The sequence below is a fragment of the Cavia porcellus genome, unplaced genomic scaffold (assembly GCF_034190915.1).
Source record: "Cavia porcellus strain 051 isolate PalLab524CR breed Dunkin Hartley unplaced genomic scaffold, mCavPor4.1 scaffold_4, whole genome shotgun sequence".
Taxonomy (NCBI): domain Eukaryota; kingdom Metazoa; phylum Chordata; class Mammalia; order Rodentia; family Caviidae; genus Cavia; species Cavia porcellus.
Genome location: NW_026947487.1, coordinates 71,639,303 through 71,663,355, shown reverse-complemented (window position 1 = coordinate 71,663,355; position 24,053 = coordinate 71,639,303). Strand labels below are relative to the sequence as shown.

The 24,053-nt window shown below is 39.4% G+C and overlaps 1 protein-coding gene and 1 long non-coding RNA gene across 4 annotated transcripts in view; one reads left to right on the top strand and one right to left on the bottom strand.

Annotated features, from left to right (window-relative positions):
* Window positions 1–24,053, bottom strand: part of Herc6 (HECT and RLD domain containing E3 ubiquitin protein ligase family member 6) — an 87,702-nt gene that overhangs the window by 56,118 nt on the left and 7,531 nt on the right. Inside the window, exon 1 of one of the 3 annotated variants that reach the window (XM_003467509.5) lies at window positions 1,694–3,292. The exons of the other annotated variants lie outside the window; for them this stretch is intronic. Within the exon in view, the coding sequence (XP_003467557.1) occupies window positions 1,694–1,910 (217 nt within the window). The 5' untranslated portion in view covers window positions 1,911–3,292. Of the gene's footprint in view, window positions 1–1,693; window positions 3,293–24,053 lie in introns of those variants that run through there. 3 annotated transcript variants of the gene reach the window in all.
* The window catches only part of LOC134475736 (uncharacterized), a 39,473-nt gene continuing 17,444 nt past the window's right edge, over window positions 2,025–24,053 (top strand). The window contains exon 1 of the long non-coding RNA XR_010046958.1: window positions 2,025–2,152. This is a non-coding gene — a long non-coding RNA (uncharacterized LOC134475736). The remainder of the gene's footprint in view (window positions 2,153–24,053) is intronic.

Genomic DNA, 24,053 nt, shown 5'->3' with positions numbered 1-24,053 from the left:
TTCTATCCGAAAGGTATCAGGACATGCTTCTGCAAAATATGCCATGCATGTATCTGAAGGCAGTAGAGAATCTACAGAACCAGGAAGAGTGCTCTGCCCTCCTCTTATCTGCTTAAAAGCAGGGAATTAATTTCCTCTTATGAAGGTGTCTTCTTGCCTCATGCCAGAAAGAAAACAGAATCAGCTAACCATATCACCAAGATGAGTCTGCAAAAACAACCTTTACTGAAGTAACTTTTCTCTTCCGTTAGATTCTCATTTACATAGTAGAGTGTGTGTTTGGACTGACTTTTGCTAATTTTCTTTTGTTTTTCCAAGGAATATTTTTGTCTTTTAGATTTTTAAAAAATTTAACAGATACATAAAAACTGTACATATACAAGGAATATTTTATAATGTTTCAGTAAACATACACTATGTATGTTTAAATCAAGTTGAGCTTATCTATCTCCTTAAACATCTGTCATTTCTTTATACTGAAAACCTTCAAACTCCTTACTTTTGATATAGTGTGTTATCATTATCTGTAGTCGCTCAGCTGCACACTAGAGCACTAGGCTTCTTCCTCCTATGTAATGTCATTCAGTGCCCACAGTAAGCACTATTGGGCTCCCAACTTCTGTGGGATCAACTTTTTATATTCCACCCTTGTCTTTTTCTGCCTGGCCTATTTCACTTAACACAGTGATAGCCACTTCCATCCGCCATGTCCCAAATTGTTCCCCCATATATTTCCTAGTATTTTCCCCACAATTTATCATCCCATGAAGGACAAGTCTCCTTTCCTTTGTTAAGCAGGGTATACATGTTCCTGAATCCAAGTACCTGTTTGAGTTTTGTTTCTGTGAATTCCTATGGACATAAATTATCCCTCACGTAGAGTAATAAAAAATGTGTGTTTTCCCCCCATTAATCCTTCTTTTGTCATTAAATTTGCAAGTCTCAAAAACTTAAACTAAGATGGTAGGGGAAAGGTTTTTCATCATCCACACTCTTGCTGACACTATTCAAACAGGAATGCGGTCAAACATTTACTTAATGTATGTCAATCAGTATTACTTAGTAAAACCCCCTAAACGGAAACAGCCTAATTTCCACAAAAACAGCGATAATTAAATCTTACAGCCCAGGCTGGCATGCAATTTATAATATATTTTAGAAAGCTACATAATAAAAGGCTTATGATTATGACCTTTTGGGGGTGAAAATGCAGATTAGAGTTCCAGAAATACTGCATACACAAAATTACATACTGACATGATTTTTATTATAAACATTAAATAGAGAAAAAAGAAGAAAATGCACCAAAAGTTAGGAATTGTTTTTAAGCGTGGGATAAAGGCGACTTCTTTCCCATGTTACTACAGTATCAGTAAAAATGCTGTCTAATAGTTTAAAATTTAAACCAAGCGACGTCTCGGGGGTTTTCCGGCTGGTAGCAGGTGTCTGCCCACTGTCAGCCTTTGGGGCAGTTGCATTCGAGCGAGGCCTGTCTGCAAACTGGACTGGACGCACACGCCTCTCCCCAGGGGGCCGCAGCCCAGCTTGTTTCGCTATTTGTTTCCCATCAAGGTGAATTGGAAACCGAAACAAACCCGCTTCCCCTTGGGGAAAACGAAACCGCAAGTTGCGCGGGGCTCCCACGGCGCCCGAACCCAGCCCCCCGCACTCCGCGCCCCGGCCCAGGGCTCACCTGGCTGCTTCCCGCTGGGGGCGCCCCTCCGGCCCAGCTGGCCACCGCTGTTGTCGCCGCACGCGTGCACGACCTGGTTGGTCAGCAGGAGCAGCGCGTGCCGCTCCCCGCTGGCCGCCTGCAGCAGCCCCGTGCCCGCCGCTGCCGGGCGCCGCGCCCTCCGGCGTCCCGCGTCCGCGCTCCAGCCGAAGTACGCCCCGCGCCCGGCCGCCTCCATCGGGTCCTGGACCTCTGCGCACCCGGCTCCCGAACTGCAGCGGTGGGCGTGAGCTTATGTGCGGGACGGTCGGGATGCTGGATGGTTCAGCCCCCTGGGCACACCCCGCCGCCCTGCTTATCCGTCCCCAATAGCAGCCAAGTCACCCTCCACACCCAAAGTGGGGACTCGCCAGGAAGAGCCTTGCGTCCCGCATTGTCAGTCATGGACCAGGCACCTTCCCTCAGGACTCTGTGCTGCAGGTAACACATAGGAGGACTCAGTAAATGATATTTAAAGCGATGAAATAATTCCTACTTTACTTAATAAAAGCATCCGAGTGTTTACCCTATTCCAGAAGTTAATTTTGGGCCTGGAAATACAATAGTGAAAGACAAAATCACGTGGAGGATTCTTTTTTTTTTCTCGAGGGAAAGAAAAAAAAACTCACAGTGGCAAGTGGCAAGATGAAAAATAAGGCAGGCGATAGACATCAGAGTCCTGTGGGACTAGTATTTTTGACAAGCTACCAGGCAAGAAGACTTTGATGAAATGACATTCGAGCAGACAGTGGGAAGAACACAGGAAATAAGAGTAGGAGTCATGACCTTAGCTAGGGGGAGAGGATAAGGAGAAACTGCTGCAAGGTTTGAAAAGACAAGAGCCATGATCTGACGATAGTTTTAAAAGAATCATTCTGGCCACTCTGTAGAAAAATCGTGACAAGAATGAAAGCAGAAAGCTAGGGAGCGGAGGCTGCTACAGAAGTCTAGCTCAGAATGATGGTGAGACTACGCTGATACCTCAGAGTGGAGAGAAGTTGTCAGATTCGGGATGTTTTTCAGGGTCTGAGGAGTCACTCAGTAGGGCTAGGATGTGGTTGAATGGCAGGTGTTTGCAGGATTCACAGGGCTCTGGGCTCAATCCCCAGGGCCATAAAAACGCAGTCCACAGATTTGCTGATGGAAGGCAAGTGGGAGTAGAGAAGGGAAAAGATCGAGGATTACTGCTGTGCTGAGCACAGAATGAATGCTCTATTGGAGTGAAAAATCCTGTGGTACTGGAGATGTGGGCCGTGGGGTCAGGAAGACAGATTGTTAATGACAACGGTGAGCCACTTGGTACACAAGGAGGGAACAGGATGAAGCATTTTGGAGTTTTGGAGAGAAACTGGGGGATCAGAATATTAGAGCCAGATGGCTGAATGAGATCGCCCCAGGTGGTAGAAATTAAGGGTTGGAGGACTGATCATAGGAGGAAATCCAGGTGTACACAAAGCAAGTAAGGAATAAGCAAATAATCAACTCAGACTTTTCCTTGTCAATGATTGAAACTAGGCTTGACAAAATGGGAGTTGTCATGGTTTATATCTGTCACCCCAAAGCCTTGTAAAGTACCTATATGTGTTTCCATATAGCTGTGAAGAGTTTGAATCTCAGAAAGCATAAGTGATTAGTTCAAGGTAAATACTTAAGGTAAGTCGTATAACTCCGTTTCTACCAAACGGTGCTGACTCAGCATGAAGTGAGTAAAGTATGAGAAAGGGGATGAGAGAGAGGACAAGAGTCCAGGGACTGTCACTCCCAAATGTGTCACCCTGATCATGCTTCATAAAAGGAACTTAGTAGAAAATGCTAGGAGAGGCTTTCCTTATTGTATCTGTTTCTGCTTATAGTCTGGACCTCCAAGCAAGAAAACAATTTCTGATTCCTATTGTGAGCTTTCATGAGCTAAACTACATGATGGAAAAGAAGACTGAAATCTGTCAGTACACTTGAGGAGACTTGTCCTACACCATTATCCTCTAATTCAGTCCCGTAGAGAATCTTTTACAAGCTGGTATCCATTCTGCAGACTGGATGGACTTTGTCTTAGGCAGATACATGTTCTCCAAGCCTAAAGAGTTCACCTCTCAGTCATTTGCTGCTCCTTTCAAATTGTCTGTACTTTCTATTTTCCCTTTCCCCTATCGAGATGGGGTACACAGCTGAGTAATATTGGCCTGCTGGTCACTCACACTCCTGTAATTTCCTCCATACTGTGATTTACCCCTTTTCCCTATAGTTTTGTCAATTTATAAAAAATATCTTATACAAATCCATCCATTTTTAAAGTTTATCTTACTAGGACATGTTCATAGTACATGCATTTTACAATCATCTCGGGTACGTGTGCATGTATATAAATACAGCTTGCTTTTTTTAAAATCCCCTCCTCCCGTCCTTCTTAATTTCCTTCCCCATCTTTATTCTTACTGGAATATTAGTAAGAACAAATTTGATACATTTATAAGAAAATGGATGCACCTGGAAAAGGTGCTGAGTAAAATAAATCAGACATACAAACTTGAATACCTTATGGTATGGCTCACCTGAGTAAGGCAAAATACAAACTAAGAAAATAAAGAAAGGGTACAATTAGACAAGAGTACAGATCTCTTGCATATGGGAAGGGGTCCAGGGCACTAAGGCATGGGAAGTAGGTAGAATAAATACATGCGATGTACAGGGCTCTCGTAACCTTAATGAACATGGACATTACATGCTATAAACATGATCTAAAACTAATAATATTAACATTTTCTCCTTTTGGACATTAATACATGTCTCTGCCTTTTCTATTTAATCTTTGTTAGTTTATTCCAGTGAACCTTAAGAGACTGGAAGGGAAATTTTCCTTTACATCTATATTTTCCTTTACCCTTTTCTTGACTCTCTCAAAACCCATTGTTCTGGGTTCAAATCCACACTCAGTGCTACCATCCCTTAATTTGAATAAGAAACACATTTTCATATATTAACTTAATTGTTTTTATTACATTCCAACTTGTCCCAAACCATCTTAAAGTAGCTTCCTGGGCACTTTGTATAGTTCTTTGCAAATGGACAAAAGCACTAGGATGGCCCAATAGGGATAAGTTGGGGTGGGAGGACCACTTCAAATCTGAAACTGATTCTCCTTATGAGCAGGGAATGGTAGTTTGGAGTTTTAACTCTAGGTGGCAATATTAGACAGTTGGGCTCTAGTTTTTGGAAAGGACCTATTTTTCACTTTTGGAAGGCAAATGATTGACATTTCTTTTTTTTTTTTTATAAGTCTTATAATTCCCCATGCCTGTTGCAAGACTTTGGTTTTAAATTGCTTAGGAAAAAGATTAACTGCTACATTCACATTTACCATGTCTGTGTCGTTACAACAGTACTGCAGTGTACCAGCAATCTCAGAACTCCTGAAAGTTGTCCCAAACTGGGAAAGGAAGAAAAAGGTCTCTGAATCCTAGAATTGATTGTTATTCAAACCAAAGTTTCTTGACATACTGCCCAGTTACAAACTGAGGACGGGGCTGAGATTTGTATTTAAGTTACTGTTTAACTTAATTTGTAAGCCTATGTGAACTAGTAGAAACTTTCATGCAAATTAAGTTTGCATTTACCTGCATATAGTAAAATTGAAAATAATAGCCTGAAAAATAGGACTTCATTTCTCTCACACATAAATGTCTAGAGGCAAGCAGGCTTGGGCTCATTTGCTGACTTCATAGCATATCAGGGCCTCCTACATCCTTCTGTCTGCTTCATTTGAGAACCTAATTTCCACCCTGTAGATCATTTCACATTCTAGCTGGTGTTACAGATAACTCAGCTGCCTTCCAACCAACTGAAAGGATGAGGAGAGGCCATGACCCCAGAAATTCTGTGTAACACTTCTTGTATGTGTCCACTTAAGAAAGAGGCTCACTGAATGTATTCATATGGCTATAGTGGCTGCAGAAGATGTTAGAAAATGTAAAGTACATTATAACCCCAAATAGTATTAGGTTTCTGCTTTAAGGAAGACAAGATATTATATGGCAAGAAACAGTCAAAGAATTGGAGATGTTTAGCTGACATAAATGTGGCAGGCAAGATCAGCCATATAGTGTACGACCTGTGCAGGTACAGTAGCAGGCTCCATGCTTGGCTCACTGGTCTCTCTTCATTATTTGAAATCTTCAATAATTTTATCTTTGAACCAATGTATAAGTAAAATCTGGTAATAACAGTGATACATGCATGTGAGCAGGGGAACAGCACTGTCTGCTACCCCCTGTCACCCTATTTGTGGTGTTGGAGATGCTGAGTGAGCAGGATTCTCATGTGCCCCCCATGTGTGGGAGCTCAGTGAAGGAAAAGTTAATACAGATAAACTGGTTATATCTATTCTTGGGACCCATGAAATGCATGCTTTTTAAAGTTTTTAAAATTTATTTTTGTTTATAAGATAGGATTTCACTATGTAGTTCAGACTGGCCTTGATCTCACCATTGTAGCACAGGCTGGCATAGAACTCCTGATGATCTCGCTTCAGCTTCCCAAACGCTGTGATCACAGGTGTGCACTACCATGCCCAGCCTTCTCAAGAAATGCATGCATTTCCTTAAGAAAGCACAGGAATTTGTTAGTTATTATCTATGAGACCAGGAGATACAGAAACAATAGACAGGTAGGATAAAGACCTAAGAAAACCAAGACAAGCTCTGAGAAAACGAATCCATGGAGAAAGAGGCTCACTGAAGTTGGCCCTAGGAAGCTGGAGTTTCAGGGGAAAGCCTGTTTTCCTAACATCAGAGGCCTTGCTAAAATTGGCGGTCACATTGTTTCAAAGGACTGGAGCGTGGGTAAACTGAGATAAGCCCCAGGAAATTAGGTGCAAGAGAAGTCTGTTTCTCCTGACCTCAGAAGTCCAGCTAAAAGCAGCAGCCACATTGCTTGATTGTCTCACTTTTGTGTGCCCACCAAAATAGCCTAAGAAGTGCATATAAAGCCTGATCTGGGCATTTCTTTGGTATTCTCTCTTGGACCGCCTCTCTGTTAGAGTTTTCTTTGCTCTTTCTAGTAAACTACTTCGCTTATTCCCCACTGCTGTGTCGCAGGACTTCTTACTTTGTCTCTGGGACAAGAGCCCAGAGGGAGGAGAGAATTGATTATGAATGTATAAAACTTATTCTCATCAGCGAATTTCCATAACTGCATTGAAATCTTGAAGATCTGTAGACAAACTTAGTGAATATAAAATCATATTATCAGAAAAGAGCTGTGTATTGGAATAAAGGATGGTTTAAGTTTTGGGGCCATCATGAAAGTGCAAATCTCATGCATTTACATCATTAAATGCCTGGTGAGCTGTGAACCTCAGGAAGATCCGAAAGGAGTCATGAACCCTAAGAAGCTGTAGTCACCTTGAAATGATAGAGACAAGTATTAGATCTGCGTAGAAACCCTAGTGTCTTCCTAGTTTAGTGAAATTATATATCCCTTTCCTCCCTTTTTTTTGCAACGCTGGGGGTCAAATGCAGGGTTTTCTGTGTGGTAAGCATGCACTCAATTCCTAAGCTACAACCTGGCTTCATATTCTTTTACTGGAAACTTTTTTAAAAAAATAAAAAACCATCCATGGGATAAACTTGGAGTTGGAATGGAAATTTACTCCCAGCTCTCAAGAACCTATCTATCATGCCCAAGTGGGAAAATTCTAATGCTGACTTTTCTGACTTCTGTAAATGGCTCAAAGTCTGGGCACAAAACAGAAATTAGACCAACAAGATCCCTCTTCCACCATGGAATTTTTAAAATTTAAAAGTTCTTGGGAGAGAGGTACTCAATTTTTCTATGTTAGAAGGTTTTAGTTTTGCTTTAGGCTGCTTTGCCTGCCTATTGGGGAAGCAGAATCGCCTAGAATTACATCCTGTGAAGGCGGCGCTTAACTGAGGAATACAGAGATGAAAATACCTCAGCTGCCTTAGCTTGACTAGTGTGACTTCAAGAATCACATAGACCTGTTCTGTCCAGTACACTAACCACTTGCCATATGGAGCTCCTGAGTACCTGAACTGTGGCTAGCACATACTGAGATGTGTTATGTGAGATAAAAAGTGTATGATATCATTGCTTTGGACTAGGCTTTTACAAAGGTCAGACTAAAAATCAAAATGGAGTCATCCATGCTGAAGTTCTGTGTCACCAAACTGAACCTTGGCCATTCGCTGGTCTGAGAAATCAGGAGAACCAGAGAGCTAAGGTTCTCACCCAGGCGAAACAGTGAATCAGTAAAGTTTATTCTGCTTTAAATCTTTATATACACAAAATACTCTGAAGCAATCAGATCCCACCCAATCTCTTTTCCCCCTTCTATCAATTGTTCTGTCCGCTAGTCCTTACTTTACCAGGAAGGTAATTTTGAAGTGATAATCTATTTTTTGTCCTTGGTTTCTGCCTCCCCCTTACCCATTCACCCTGGACCCCTGCTCTTCTCTGGCTATAAAACCAACCTCTCCTACTCAGCCTGTCAGAACACTGATTGTGCTTTTAGGAATGAAATATTATCTGACTCTAGAATTGAAAATAATGTCAATTAAGACATTTATCCTAAATTTTTGTGATTTCTGGCCTTTGACAGTTATAAGTATAAAATGCATACAATTAATCTGGACAAAAGAATGTAAAATGTTACTAATTTTTATATTGACTACATGTTGAAATGATAGTGCTTTTTCTAAAATGGGTTAAGTAAAGCATTATTAAAATTAATTTCCTCTCCTTTTTAAATTGTGGATATTTTAAGTTTTACAATGGTATATGATGCTTTTATTATATTAGTGTTAACCTGCAGTGTCTCCAGAACTCTTTATGAAATTGAGCCAAAATTACCCACCACAGGATTTTGCTCAAAATCTCTCCCATGTTGTCTTTTTCTTTTCTTTCTTTTTTTTTTTTTATCGGCACCAGGGATCGAACCCATGACTGCCTGCTTGCAAGGCAGGTGCTTATGCCACTGAGCTAAATCCCCAGCCCCAAAATCTCTCCCTTGTTAAGGCTCCTCCCTTCCCATGTTGTTTTCCCCATCTTTGTAGACTTTTTCCTGGGAACATATCCCAGTGAGTTACTTTCATATCCTCTATCAGAAACTGTTTCTGGAAGAATTCCACAGTGGCAGCCTTATCCCCAACAAGACAAATAAATGAGATGCCTGTGATCAGAGCTCAATATACTGAAAATACTTTTCTTTAAAAATTTTTTTTAAAATTTGAAGGTAGTAAAATACAACAGAACAAAACAGAACAAAGCCAATTGAGACAGTATAGTGAAATTGGTACAGAACTTTACAGCAGGTTACCAAGGATAACAGTAATAGGTACCACTGTATATCTTGTTGTCTTCAAAATAGTTGCTCTTTCAATCAGGTATAGCAAAGTAAAATGAAATACAGAACATTATAGAATTTGTCAAAGCAGAATATTGAATAGAACAATGCCATCAATCAGAATAAAGCAAAACAGTGGTAAAAATATTTGCCTTCAAAAAGGCGGTAGAAGGAAATCCACCTTATTTGCTATATTGCTTATGGGCAGCCTTCCAAGAGATGTTCAGACCTCTGGCTCCCTTTTGCTAACAGAGGGGCAGGGATTGGGGAGAAGGTGAGATGTTTGATTCTCAGCCTGAGCACCAGTGGGCTTATACCACTTAGCAGGGAGGCGAGCTGGTTGCTTGGTTTCCCAGCGCCCTAAGTTCCAACATATTTCGGACCTGAGGAGACACAGGTGGTTTTCGCCCTGGGGCAGCTGCAGCCTGCTTGAAAATATTTTTGACACCCTTATCATCATCATCATCAGCTCTCCCCAGGAAGTTAAATCAGAGTTGAAAATCTCCTAAAATCCACCCATCTGAATGAAGCAGGGTTCTCATTATTACTACCCATCTGGAAACTGTTTCTTCTACTTAAAAAACATTTTACTGAGACAGGAGAGTGCTGACTTCCAGGTCAGCCCAGGAGACTTTGGAAAATTCTGTAAAAGTAATGCTAAAAGCTAAAATACCTTTGTAGTCAGGCGAGTTGACTGTGCAGTGGTATGACTTTGCTTGTCTCTGTCTCTTCTCTCTCTGTCTCTGTCTCTCTCTCTCTCTCTCTCTCTCTCTCTCTCTCTCTCTCTCTCTTTCTCTCTCTCTCTCTCTCTCTCTGGTACTGTTGGTTGAACCCAGGGCTTTGCACTGAGCTACATCCCTAGCCCTTTTATGTTTTATTTCAAGACAGGGTCTCACTAAGTCCCTAAGTTACCCAAGCTGGGCTGAAACTTGTGATGGTCTTGTGTCAGCCTCTCAGAGGGCTGGGATTACAGGTATGCATGGCTAAGCCCTATGCCTTTGCTTCTTTACTGTGACACTAGCAGTAAATAAACAGTTGTTACTTGTTCTCATTTTCTTCGGTTCCAAAAAGAATTTTAGAATATTTATTCCAAATTTCAAGCCCTAGCAAAAAGATTTTTTTTCTTAGTTAATGAAAAGAAGAAAAAAGTCACACTCTAGTTAGGAAGCATTTGCTATCACATGTGAAGGAAATCACCCTCACATATTTTTGCATTAAAGGCAAGCAAGAAGCAGCAAATGAAGAAATAACTTTCCCTCCCTTCCCCCTTTCCACCTAAAGACAGGATATAAATTATCCTTCACCTGATTGTAATCACCTGACATACAAAAAATCTTATTCCAGTAGGATTTTTTTTGCATGTATTTACCCTCCTGTGGTATCTCACCATTGGAAACCTGAAACTGCTTTCTTTTGTTCTTTTTCCACTAATGATGATGTATAAACCAGAGTCCTAAGCCACTGCTTTGATTTAAGTTTTATTGAGTTTCTTTGGGCAATATGCACTACATGTTAATAAATTTGCTTACTTTTCCCACTCTTGCTTATCTGTCTTTTGTTATAAGAGTTTGCTCCAACTGTGATGGGTGAGACTTCAGGGAAAATTATTTTTCCTCTCCAACAGTAACTTGAAGTGTCCTCCCTAAAAGAGAGAGGGGCTACCTACATTGATTTTGTGTTCATTTTTATTTATTAATTTAATTTCCACTTACTGAGTATGAATACAAAACATCAGAGAAACTTTGTGGATTTTCTGCCTTAAGATGAGCTATATACACAGATATGTACAGTAACACTTTTATATGAAGAGTATTATGGTTGGGGAGCAAAAAAGGGGGTGTAAGTACTTAGAAGATATATATATATACATATTTAGTTTTAGTCTGCAGTGCTATCAGGGACATACGGTACCTGAGAATTAGGACAGGAGAAAGGGCTCACAATTTTTAATGTTTATGTGTGAGAGAATTCAGAAAAAATTATACTTTCATTAACAAAGGAAAGAGGGTTTGGGCTCTAAGGGACAATAGCTGCAGGAAGTGACTGGGAAATAAAGGGAAACTAATGAAAGGTAAGATTATTTTAGTGAGGTTTACACCTTAGTGTCCACTCCCAATCTTTGGTCAGAGTCAGTCTTTCTGTCTTCACAGAAGAGGTAAGGGGCACCTTCCCCAAAAGGCATTTATGCCCTGCTCTTAGGCAGATAAGGGAGGACAGAGAATATTCTTGCATTTATTGATTCTTAATTGCTTTTAGTTCAATATAAGCCTATACTAAAGCAGCATATTTTGGGGTAGCATTTTCTGTTTTCTTTAGAAATCAATGTAAAGGCCTATTGCAAATTACCTTAAAGAATGTGAAGGATTTCAACTCTCAGAGACAGTTTAAATGCAAAGTAACTCAAAATAGAGAAATGGCAGAAGCAGAGAAACACAAATAAGGTGAAATATGCAGAGTGGGTTTCTAAATATCGTTCAAGTTTTAAAGCTAAAGCGCCCAAGATGTTTAAATTCTCCTATCTGAAGGCCCTCAATAGGCCATTTACCTTGGTCTTGGAATGGATATAAAAGTGGGAATGACCAACTGGAAAGCTATGAAGGCCATACACTGAAATAGTATGCCGTCGTCCTGGAGGGTTGCAGTGGCCAGGCCCTTAACTGGACTTCATTAAACAACAGAGCATTATGGGGCAGAGTTGAACATGGGAGAGCAGCGATTTTGTAAAGTATGAGAACAGATTTCTTTATGCGTAAATCTAGAGGAATCTCTCCAGTTTCAATTTAGCTTAAGAATTTGCTAAGCACTTAACCAAGACCTAGTTTAGGCACTCTGGAGCTATCCATTTACATACTTGTCCTGGGGACTTTCTACCTTATATGTCACTTGATAAATCATAATAGGAATTGTAATTTAGTTCAGTGTAGTCATTCAATTTAAGTAAATGTAAAGATTGGGAGACCAAAGTTGAAGAGATTAAAACAAAGGAAACAATGCCATCTATGAACTTTACACATCATTTAATTTCATCTTCTTAGTCATAATGCAGCATAAATATCAGCAAATTTGGTAGGAGTGAACAGCACAAGGATGTTTCTGGTGACAAGAAACGAATTCTCAAGCCTTAATCTTCCACCCACTGAAGGGGAGGACATGTCTTTTTTCTATGCTCCCTTGCCAGCAGGGTGTGGATGGCACATTCATTGTTGTATGTATCATCCCCTTACTCCCTCACTCAGTGTAAGTACCAGGTATGCTGTGACAACAGGGAGACAACCAGAGCATCTCCCAGGGGAAAGTACTGCCAGCCCATATCTTAAACCAGGAGAAAGTCTCTGAAGTCTCAAAATTACCATACTCATGACCCAAATGAAAATTACCAGACCCTGGTCTATCAGGCTAGTCTGGCTCTTTTAGAATGGTCCAGTCTGCTTTTCTCCACCAGAGCGGTACCTGCTTCAGCTCTTCTGAGCTAAGCTCCTTCCCATTTTCCCTTCCTTCTTAACTAAAGCTTTCTTTGCCTATCAATTCACACTGCTGCTCAGTTTGAATTTCTGTCATCACTGAAGCCAGTTCCCACATGTCCTAGAGCCGGGGCAGGGAGCAGTGTAAGAGGCCAAGATGAGGCAAGAGAGGGAAGAGAGCTGGTTCACTTGCGGCCCTCCGGCAAGGCTGACCTTGTCTTTGAATTCCTTTCACAAGTACTTGTGTGTTTAATTTCACCACCAGATTAATGAACTACTGAGCTTTTCTGAACCTCAAACCCTTCACCTGAAGAACAGAAATAACGGTCTTTACTTTAGTCAGTTTCCTACCGTACTGCTGACCACCTCTGTAGCTGTGAAATAAAGGACTATGCCTTTCTCCTCTTCCACTAACTGAAGGTGATCAAACAGGTCTCTCTTCAGCCTAAAGAAATGCTTCTTTTTCATGCTACAGATAAGTGAATTAGGACAAGGTGGATGGTATGACAGGCATATATCAGTAGCCAATGAGTTCCTAAGAACTGGGCCTATAACTTGGTGGTGGAGTGCTTGTCTAATGTATGTGAGAGACCCTGGGCTCCATTTCTTAACATCATACACATAAAAACCCACCCACACACACACACACCCACACACACGCACAGGAATCTGGAACAAGAATCATAGAGGAAGGGAGGTGCAAAGCACAGATAATCTATGAATCCAATCAAAATGATAATACCCTCAAATTCTAAAAAGAAGTTGTAACTGTATATCCCTCACATTTCACTACTTGAAGGTTGGTTTTGAGAGAAGATACAATAAAACTAGTGAAAATTAGGTGTGGACTCAGTACTTCCCAAGTTTATAGAATGTAAAGAGTCTCATCTAGTACATAATATGCACCTATACGAAGCAGAGAAAAATGAGGAGACACAGGAATTCAGAACCGATAGGAGCGTTGCTGACTGCTGCAGGAGGCACTCAGAGAGAAAGAGGGCCTGCTACAGATCGTGCAGGGGTGTTGGAATTCGGGTGTGTGGAGCAAAGGAGAGAGCAGCAACGAGATTAGAAGCAGGGAGCAAACAGTGAGCCTGGTTTGTTTTGAGGACACTGAGGAGAGCTTTCTGGTTCCACACAAAGTGTGCATTCAGAGGAGGAGAGGAAAGAAATAGAAAGCATGGAACCAAAAATACAAAGACCTTGAAATTCTGCCCTTGAAGAACCTTGACCTGGTTCATAGGAGGAGCATGAGTCACATTGGGACTGAGAACGCAGCACTTTTGAAAGAGGCTTCATGGGCACAGGCAGGTTACACCAGGAGCTCACGGCCTGCCCTGCCCTGCCCCCACCCCTTGGTTTGTATGGCCCCAGAGCTAAAAGATTCTTTCATTGTTAAATAACCGGGGTGGGAGCTAAAGAAGACTATTTCATGACTTGTGACTATGAAATGAAATTAAAATGTCATTCATGAATAAAGCATTCCTGGAGCCCAGCCTCGTGCCCTTGTTCTCTTACTCCCTGTGGCAGCTTTCCTGCTACAGTGGCAGGACTGTGGTATAAACCATGTTTATCATCTGGCCTTTATAGAAGCTGGTTACAGATCCTTAGTTTGGACTGATTAGGGGGAAACTGGGAGAAGTGAGCAGCTAGGACCAGGTCAGCTGAGTGAGGCTTGAGACGTAGTTCAAGGAGAACAAGGTGCTCAAATACAGTCCCCTACTTAGCCATATAATATTTTAATGCAACATTTAAAAAATCAAATTAATGCAAAAAATCCACGATGAACAATATATGAAATGCATAAGAGTGATTTTATGTAGCAAAGTGATTTTATGAGGCAAAAGGAAAACTGGCAGTTCCTGAGATTTCTGCACTCACTTTAACTCTGCCCTGGAGGCCGGTGGCTTTAGGGCATCCTCATGCTGGCCATATGACTTGTGTGTTTGACAGCCATGATGGCTGCAGATGCTGAGGGACAACACAGGATAGCAGAAGACGGAGACTCAGGGGTGACTCTCAGATCTTTACCCTAAAGGGCTTTACCTGAAGTAAAAGGCAGCGCCTATAAAGCTGCTCATTCTGGCTACCGCCCCTTAATCCCCAGGTCTTTCCCTATGTACACTCTTCTTTTTTTAATTTTTTTTTATTTAAGGAGAAAAAGAAAAAAAAGACAGAAAAAGGGTACAAGTTATACAGAATTTCAGAAAAAATAAACAATAGGAAATCACTAGTTAATAGATTACATATTGTTATCTTAGAAATAGTTGTTCAAGTTACAAAACTAAAGCATATAAAGTAGACTTTCAAACAGTGAGACTGGAAACAGTTTGTTCAATGATCCAACAAAACTCAGTAATATGGTTATCTATCTTATACACCTAAATATATATGCAGTTATATTCTTTAGAGCAATTTCTTTTCCTTTTTTTGTACAATGACAACTACACATTTTGCGATTTATTACTCCCACAATTCTTATTACTTTTTTTTTGAAGAGAGTAAAACCAAATGTGACATATCAGAACAGAGACAGTCAAATCAAAAGGATGGACATAATAGATAATGTAAAAACAAAATACTAGGTGATCAACAATGGTTGCCATACTGCCTCTTGCTATCTTAAGAAGAATTGCCTATATCATCAGTTATAATAAAATTGAACAAAACAGTAAAGAATAAAACCAAAACATTGGAGACATTACAGGACTTTAAAAGAAGATAATAGTCAACCAGAATGGGCATCATAATGAATCTTATTGTCTTTACAGTTGTTGCCTATACTTTCGAACTTGGTACTATCAAGCAAAGTAGAACAGAGGAAAATCAGTCAAAGCAAGATGGTGAGGGATATACAGGGTTTCAAATCAAGGTAAAAAAGGAGACTGAGATAAAAGAGGGCATAATAACAAAACAGTGCAGGTCAAAGCATAAACATTTCAGCAAAATAGTGTTTCACCACAAGATATCCTGACATAAAAGTAGTTATCATAGTGTCTCTTTCCTTGAAATCTTTGAGTATACCTTCATATACTGTAGCACCAAACATATCAAGACAATATAAAACCATTCAAGAGAATGACAGCATTACAGGGTATTTAGAACCAACTATCAGAAAATGAACAATGGTTTCTGTATAATCTCCTTGTCTATAAAAGTTTTTGCTTATATTATCATATATAATAAAATCCAATAAGATAAAACCTGTTAAGACCGATGGAGACAGAAGAATAAAAGCGTGATGGGACTTCAAAGCAAGATGATACTAAATCAGCACTAGCTATTATGATGTCTTGTTTTCTCCAAAATAGCTGTTCCTACCTTCTTTACCTCATTTCTGTTGAGCTCTTTTTCTGTCGTTTGTTGTCAGTTTGTCTTCTTCATTTCGCTTTCTGCTCCATTCATTGTGGCCTCTCTGCCACTGTTTCTGACCACTCTGCATCCTTACAGTCCTTTCACAGTACAGGGCACAGGAAATTGACCTGGAGCTCTGCCTTGGAAGCTCCCTCTGCCTGGAATCCTGCCCAGTCCCATAGGTGCGCAAGCTTGAGCTTCTTCTCCGGGATGTCACCTTCTCAGGCCTCCTGTGACTGTACTGTTTAAAATCAGAGTGACGCTCCACCATCACTCCTTTCCCTGATTTGTCTCTCCTAATGCTTCTCTCAGTCCTTAACTACTATAGGGCAACCGAATTGATTGTTCTTGTGTTTTTGCTCATCTATCTGACTGCGAGCTCCATGATGCCCAGGGTCTTGCTTCTATAACTACATGTGTTTAGCAGAATACTCAACACTAGTGCTCTGGCAATTCTTGTTGGGTGACTGCCTGGTTAGAAACCAGTGGACTTGTGGCAAAGATAATAGGTGGGATTTGTTCTATTTTAAGGTCTAAGGCTGTTACTTCTCCTTACAGTAAAAGCTATTCTCTCAAATAATCAATAGCAACAACAACAACAAAATACAGGGAAGAAAATTTTAAAATCTCTTAGCTACTCTTTTGCTCTGTTGAGTGATCTCTTGTATTCTTGGAATTCTTAACTTTTAGTAGAGCCCTAAGTTAATTGCTTTTATTTTTTAAGGGTAGTTTTAATTAGAATCACCAGCTCTTTAGATCATCTGTTTCTCTGTATGAAGTTGTAGTAAATGGTGCTTTCCCCCAGTAATATTTTCCTTTGCTCTACTGTCACACAAGCTTCTCTTGTTGAGGAGCAAGGTTGCCAATTTGCAAGCTTATCATCATCTTGCCGGCTGAGGCCAAGTCTGAGTCACAAGTCAGCCAGCTTTCTCACAGCTCCTTCCCACATTAATTCTTGTTATCCCTGCTTAGTTTAGCCTGGTGCTCAAAGCTGGTTACCTAGCTGTCTCCATGTTGCAAAAGGCATTTCAGGTAAAGTAGACATAGAAAAGGAATGAATCTGAGCTGGGCTGATGTTAGGGTTCTGTATCTCAAAGAAACCACATCCAACTTACCAAAAAGATTCTTTTGCCTCACCCCATATAATGTATCTATGCTGACGGTTATTACAATCTGAATATCAAAGTTCTTTTAATACTCAGGCAATAAGCAATATATAAATCCTTCTAATATGGCCTTAAATATTTCACCAATTCTTAGGAATCACCACTCTAAAATATGGGTAATTTTAAATAGCTATTTCGTTCATTAATGGAAGTAAGAGAAGCATATCAATTACCTAGATCAGGAGTCTGCAAATTTTTATAAAAGGTCAGATAGTAAGTAATTTAGGCTTTTTGAGCCCTACATTCCCTAGCACAGTCATGGTAAGATGAAAGTAGCCATAAAATACATGAAGGAATGAGTATGGATGTTTTCCAATAAAACTTTATTTATACTGTGATAATGTGATGTAATGTGAAATATGTAGCATTCACAATATACACAGTGCTGCGGTGGATCCCCAGAATCAGGAGGGGAGGAAAGAGCGGGTGAAGGTTGGATTGGTCCCCAATGGCCAATGATCTGATCAATCGTGCCTATATAAATAAGCTTCATAAGGAACAGGTTCAGAGCTTCTTGACCGCTGAACATGGGGGTGCCTGGAGCTCAGCAAGCTAAGGAAAGTGTGGGCACTCCATCCCTGTTCCTGCACTCCTTGCCCTGTGCTTTCTTTCATCTGGCTGTTCCTCTGCATCCTTTGTAACATCCTTTCTAATAAACTGGCATATATATGCAAAGTGCTTCCCTGAGTTCTGTGAGTCTGAGTCACTATGGCAAATGAATAGACTGGAGGAAAGGATCCTGGGAACTCAATTTTAGCCTATCAGCCAAAAATGCAAGCGTCAGCCTGAGGCTTAAATTTAGCACCTGAACTTGGGGGAACAGTCTTGCAGGCCTGAGACTAACTTTAGGATCTTTTTCCCTAAAGAATTTCTTGGTGTCTAGGGGAGAAACCTCTACACAGCTGCTGTAGTGAAAAGCAGTTTCTTTTTTTTTTTTTTTTCATCAATTCTACATTAAAATTTGCTTTTTATAATTTTCATATGCCACAACATAGTTTTCATATGTTGTACCATTAAAAAATGTAAAAATCCATTCTTAGCTCACAAGTCATAAAAAAACGGCACAGAGGTAAGAAGACCCAACTGGCCCACATGCATATGCTGCCCAACTCTAGTCTAGGTTTAAAAATCACACAAGACTATACCTCTAGGCATCTATTCCAAGAAGAAAATGTGCTTGTAGATGAGGCTATTAGTGTAAGGATATTGATTAAAAGAAAAGCCTAAATGAATTCTCTTTAATAGGGGAATTTTTGTTGTTGTTGTCATTGTTCGATTTTTTGAGACAAGGTTTCAGTATGTAACCCAGGATGGTCTCAAACTCACGAGGCTTTCTGCCCCAGCCTCCTGATGGTATTTAGGGGGATGAGTTAATAAACTATGGTATATTTATACAATGGGCTGTTATGCAATCATTGAAAAGAGCAAAGTAGACTGGTTTCTTGGAGGTTTCTGTTTGTTTCTGTGGCATTGGGGATAAAGTCCATCACCTCATGTGTGTTAAGCATACACTATACCAGTGAGGAGCAGTGATGTAGTTTTAAGTTTGAAGAGTAAAACGGAAGAAGGTATGCATAATATAATCCTAGCTTTTGTAAAACAAATAACAAACTTCCCTCCCACTTCCATTTATAACAGTTGTATAGTGGAAGTTAGAAAAGATGGAAGGTTTTGTTAATATAAAACAATACATGGTATTTTTACATTTGGTTGCAAAAACGATATATAATTGTGGTCAGTAAGAAGTTAATGAGAGTTACTAGTAAAATTTCAGATGATGTTTACTTTTTCTTGTAATTTCATGTATTCTTTGTTTATAAAAATAGTGTGATAGTCTGAATTTTGATGTTTCCTCCAAAATTCATATAAGATCAAATAAAAATTAATGTTTACATTTTAAAAAGTGTTACAATAAAAGCATATTGACATTAATCCCCCTCAAAAAATTCCCTCACTTCAAACACACTTATCCTGCCCTTCTTTCTACTTTCTGAAGCAGTTGTTTACAAGGCACCATGTGTGTCTTTGCAAGTTGTGATACAAAATATGGAGACTGCAGCTGCCAAATGCCATCCAGTGGAAAGGCAAGCTAATAAAGTCATACCGTGTGCCCTCACCCACCCGTTCACAAGATCTATCACCACCTGGCTTCTGGCTCTTCCCCAAAGTAAAAATGGCCGTGAAAGTTAAACATTTGAATTCAAGTCATTCAGGCATCTACATCAGCACAATTAAAGATACCCACGAAAGAGGACTATTAGAACTGCTTCAGAGAGTGGCAAGAATGATGGGCAAGTGTTTTCAAAGTGGGCAGGAGTATTTTGAGGTGGATTAATATCAATGTGTCTTTTCCTGTAACAAATTTTAAAAATTTTAAACATTCACCGTACCGTTTAGTACATGTTTGCAGTATGTAATGATTACACTCATTGCGGGGAACTGGTGCATGCACATAACACATCTTTATTCTTTTTTACCCTTTCTCCTCCAATCTTCCCTTTTGCAGCATCAGATTAATTTACTTATCTTATAAGTTCTTATATTATTTATCATTCATACAGATTAACAGCCAAACAGGCCAAAAGCCATATAAAGCACATAAGACAATTACTCTAAAACAAGGTGCACTATTACATACATTGTTCATTCTCTTCTTTCCCTGTGTCTGTCTTTTATTTATATAATGAGTTTATCATACAAGAGAAACCATGGAATATTTAAACTTGGTGTCTAATTTACTTCACTTAAAACTATGGTCTCAAGGTGCATCCATTTTCCTATAAATGATTCAAGTTTATCCTTCTTTATGACAGAGTAGTATATCATTATGCATAAATGCCACATTTTTAATTCATTCATCTGTTAATGAATATATAGGTGGCTTTTAAGATTTAGCTGCTGTAAATTGTGCTACTATTAACATGGGTAAGCATGCATTACTGTGGAATGATGTCTTCAACTCTTTTGGGAAGATAAATAGAGGGTGAATAACTGGGTCAAATGGAATTTCTACTTTTAGTTTCTCAAGGAATTTCCATACTGATTTTCATAATGAATGTACCCACTTATACTCTCATCAACAATGAAGAAGTGTTCTTCCCCTTCCCCCCAGCCTCCCTGGCATTTGTTATTGGTTAATTTCTTAATGAAAGACATTCTTTTTGGAGTGAGATGGAATCTCAGTGTTTTGTGTTTCTTTAATGGCAATGAGCATTTTTCATGTGTTTATCAGTCATTTACATTCTTCATCTGAGAAGTGTCTATTCATTTCAGATACCTATTTTTGGATTGGGTCTTATTATTCTTTATAGCAGAATAGTATTTCATTGATCTAACAGAACCAAAAGCAAACAAAACTGGATCTCAAAAAATGTCTATCTTCTCAGTGGAAGTTTTCTTTCTGTGTAAAGTTCCAGGATTTTGAGGTCCATTTTAAAGTTTTTAGTCAGTTTATCTAGTACCTCAGATTCTGAGTAAAAATATCTTCCAATAGCTACTTGACTGGAGAGATTTCCTGATAAATTGGTTTGTTCTAATTAAAATAAAACATAGAACTGGGCATGGTGGTGCAAGCCAGTAATCCCAGCACTAAGGAAGCTGAGGCAGGAGGAGCCTCATGAGTTTCAGGCCAAGCTGGGCTACATAGTGATGAGTTCAAGGCCAGCTTGAGTTACATAGGAGGACCTGTATCAAAAAAAAGTAGTCAAAAAGCAAAAACAAACAAACAAATAAGTAAATATCTGAAATAGCTTTCATGCACAGCTTAGTTCTCTACAATCTGGAACAGCATCCATTAGGAGATGAAATGTGTCAGGGTGATGTGGGATGCATTATATAATTTCTCAACTATACTGTTGATGTGTCTTCCACTGTAGCTGTAAGATTTCATTACTATAGCATGTTTGAAGTTTCTAAATCTGTCAGCACCCAATTCTCTCCCATTTCTTTTTAAAGCAAAAGCATTGCATAGTACGTAGGGTACTATAAAATATCCTTTTGATATTTTAATAAATTAAGATATAATTAAATGTCCATCTTCTTAACTAAAGGCATGTTTTATTCAAGTAATTATCAATGAAACAAATTTATCTGAATCATTATCTAATAGACCACACTGGCTGTTGGTATTTGAAAATAGTCTTAAACTTGCCCCCAAAGATTATTTTGCATGCAGAGGAAGGAAGTATTTCTCCTGGATATCTTGCTCTTTCCTAAAGCCCTGGCCTTAAACATTATAAAAATATGATTGCAACTGGGGTACTTACCTGCTTCTTAATAAGCAGATTCCTGGACATAACCTCCAGGGTCACATTTAACAAGTCTAGGTGGTACAAATGAATATACTTTGTTCAAATATCCCAAAAAAGACTTCTGGGAAGATGATGGGGTGGTAACAACAGAGAAAGGAAGGAAGGGAGTGGGTCCCCTGGACCCAGGAAGAATCTGAGGTGTGAACTGAAACCCATAGAGAGGGTAAAAAGAAAACTTCAATGAGTAAATAGGTGGTAGCTGGCATCACCTTCTCCCTGAGCTCTACTCACTGTTCAAGAGGAGCTGTTTGAGCCTGGGGACACATGGTCACAGTGACGGTGATGGCTGGTGGCCTGAGAGACACAGCAGTGGAGGAGGGCAGACCTGGAGGACGACACTGGCTGGCGGTGAGTGCAGGGGACTCAGTTCTCTCACCTGCAGAGAGTGATTAGCTGGAAGCCATTTTGGAGTCAGGTCAGATAAACCCAGAGCTAGAACTGCTGCTGGCTTCCTCTAGCAGCTCCTAGCTCAGCACAGACCCAAAGAAATTGCTTGGACTGCAGTGAGCCCAATGAGTCTGGTTTCAGGGTATGTTATCCACTCCCCCACCAAAAAGCAACTGCTGACTTGTTAGGACAGAGTGGCACAATTCAGGACTCTGTTTCTACAGGTTGTCTGCCAGTGAAATCAGGGAGAATCCTGGAAGTGGAGTATTTGTTTATTTTTTCTTTTTCATTTTTTGTTTCACTTATTGACTTATTTTTTAGTATTTGTTTCTTTTCTCTTTCTCCTTCATGTTTTTTTTAAAAATGAGTGTGAAAGTGGTTCCTAACCTCTTTTTGAGTGTAGTTCTGTTCTGTTCTTCCTTTTATCTTTTCCATCTTTCTTTTCCTTTAGTCTTCTGCGCCAGTTTCCCCCAAGTTGGTGGGATCCACTTTTGTCCTCCAACCTTACTTGTAATTTCTTTCTCTTCATCTACTTCCCTATTTTCTCTTTAATTCATTTTAAATTTTGACCTCTGAGATCAAAATTGGTATATTATGGACCTACATATTGCAGAAAATTATCTGGCTTGTTTTACATTTTGTTATACAATCACACATCTAGTTCATATGGTTAAAAGTTGCACAGCAAGTATTAGCTCAGTTTGTTTTATAAGCTATGTTTGATGTTATTGATAGCACACCGTCAAAATTGACATAACTGATCTAAACAGTTGTTGGTCCTGATAATCCATGACTGAGATTAACAAAGTGTCACAGAAAATACTGTGGAACAGTGCCAAAGAACCAGGGACGAGGCCAAACCAGCAACCAGCAACAACTTCTCATCTCCAACAAATTAAGAGGTAAGATCTCCCAACAGACTCAAAACCCAAAAAACTGGCTTCACCTGGAAGATACCTTAGAGAATCACCTAAATACTACCTAAATACTACCAATAAGGCAACCCACCATAGGCAACATAAAAGCATCATCGCAGGAATTAAACTAAAAAAAGAAAGAAAAGAAAATGAGAAGATAATTTAGCAAAATGCAATCTCAGATATCCAGTTCACCAAAGGTAAATCCAGGGATCAATGAAGTGGGGAAATCTAACAGCCTCCACCAGGTCTCTCTGAAGTGGAAACAACAAAGCAATTGAGTGAAGCTCTGGAAAAATATGAAATCAGAAATAATCTCTCAAATAACTACAGAGATTACCAAAATACACATCATGCTTAGTGACATTAGAGCAAACACTGACAAAAAAATAGACTAGCTGAAAAACATTATGGAAGTGCAGCATAGGAAAGAAATGGAATCCATAAAGCAGATTGAAGCAGATATCCAGGAGAATAAAAACTCCACTGAAAGTATTCAAAGCAGATTAGGCTAACGTGAGGACAGGATCTCAGATATTAAAGACAGGCTTGCAGTTAGTGACCAGGAAAAAAAAGATTTCTCAAAAAATAGAAAGGGACCATGAGAAACCAATCCAACAGCTGCTAGATGAGACAAGAATAGTTTAAGATTAATTGGAGTTCATTGACTCCAATTAATCTTAAGCTATTCTTGTCTCATCTAGCAGCAGGAGACATCACAAATGACATTAAAAACATGTTCCCAGACATTGTGTCAGAAAACTTTCCTGGTAGAGGAAAAGAATTTGACAAACAAATAAGTGAGGTATATAGAACTCCAATTAGGAATGATAAAAAAATCTACAGCCAGGAATATTATAGTCAAGATTCCAGAAATTCAACGCAAGAATAGAATCTTAAAAGATCTTAGGGAAAAGAAACAAATTACTTAAAAAAGAAAGCACATAAGAATCACAGCTGACTTCTCAGACAAACTCTCAAGTCAAGGAGAGCTTGTACTGAAAGTTCTAAGGAAAACAACTTTCAACCCAGATTGAGGTACCCTGAATAACTATCTTTCAAAATTGATGGAGAAATAAGATACTTCCATGATAAAGAACATTTGAGGAAATTTATGACCACCAAATCAGCACTCCAAAATGTTCTGAAGGATATTTTAGAAAGAGATAATAAGGAGTACAACTCCATGAACTAAAAGAAATTTATAGATTGAAAGTCAAATGTTGGAAAACAATACTCCATGTTACAGGAACCCAGAAAAAGTAGGGGTAGCTATCTTTTCTGCAGACAAAGTGATTTTCAAGCCAATACTGATTAAGAGAAATTAAGAAGGTCACTACATCATTGTAAAGGAAACAATCCAAGAGGAAAAGATAATAATCATAAGTAT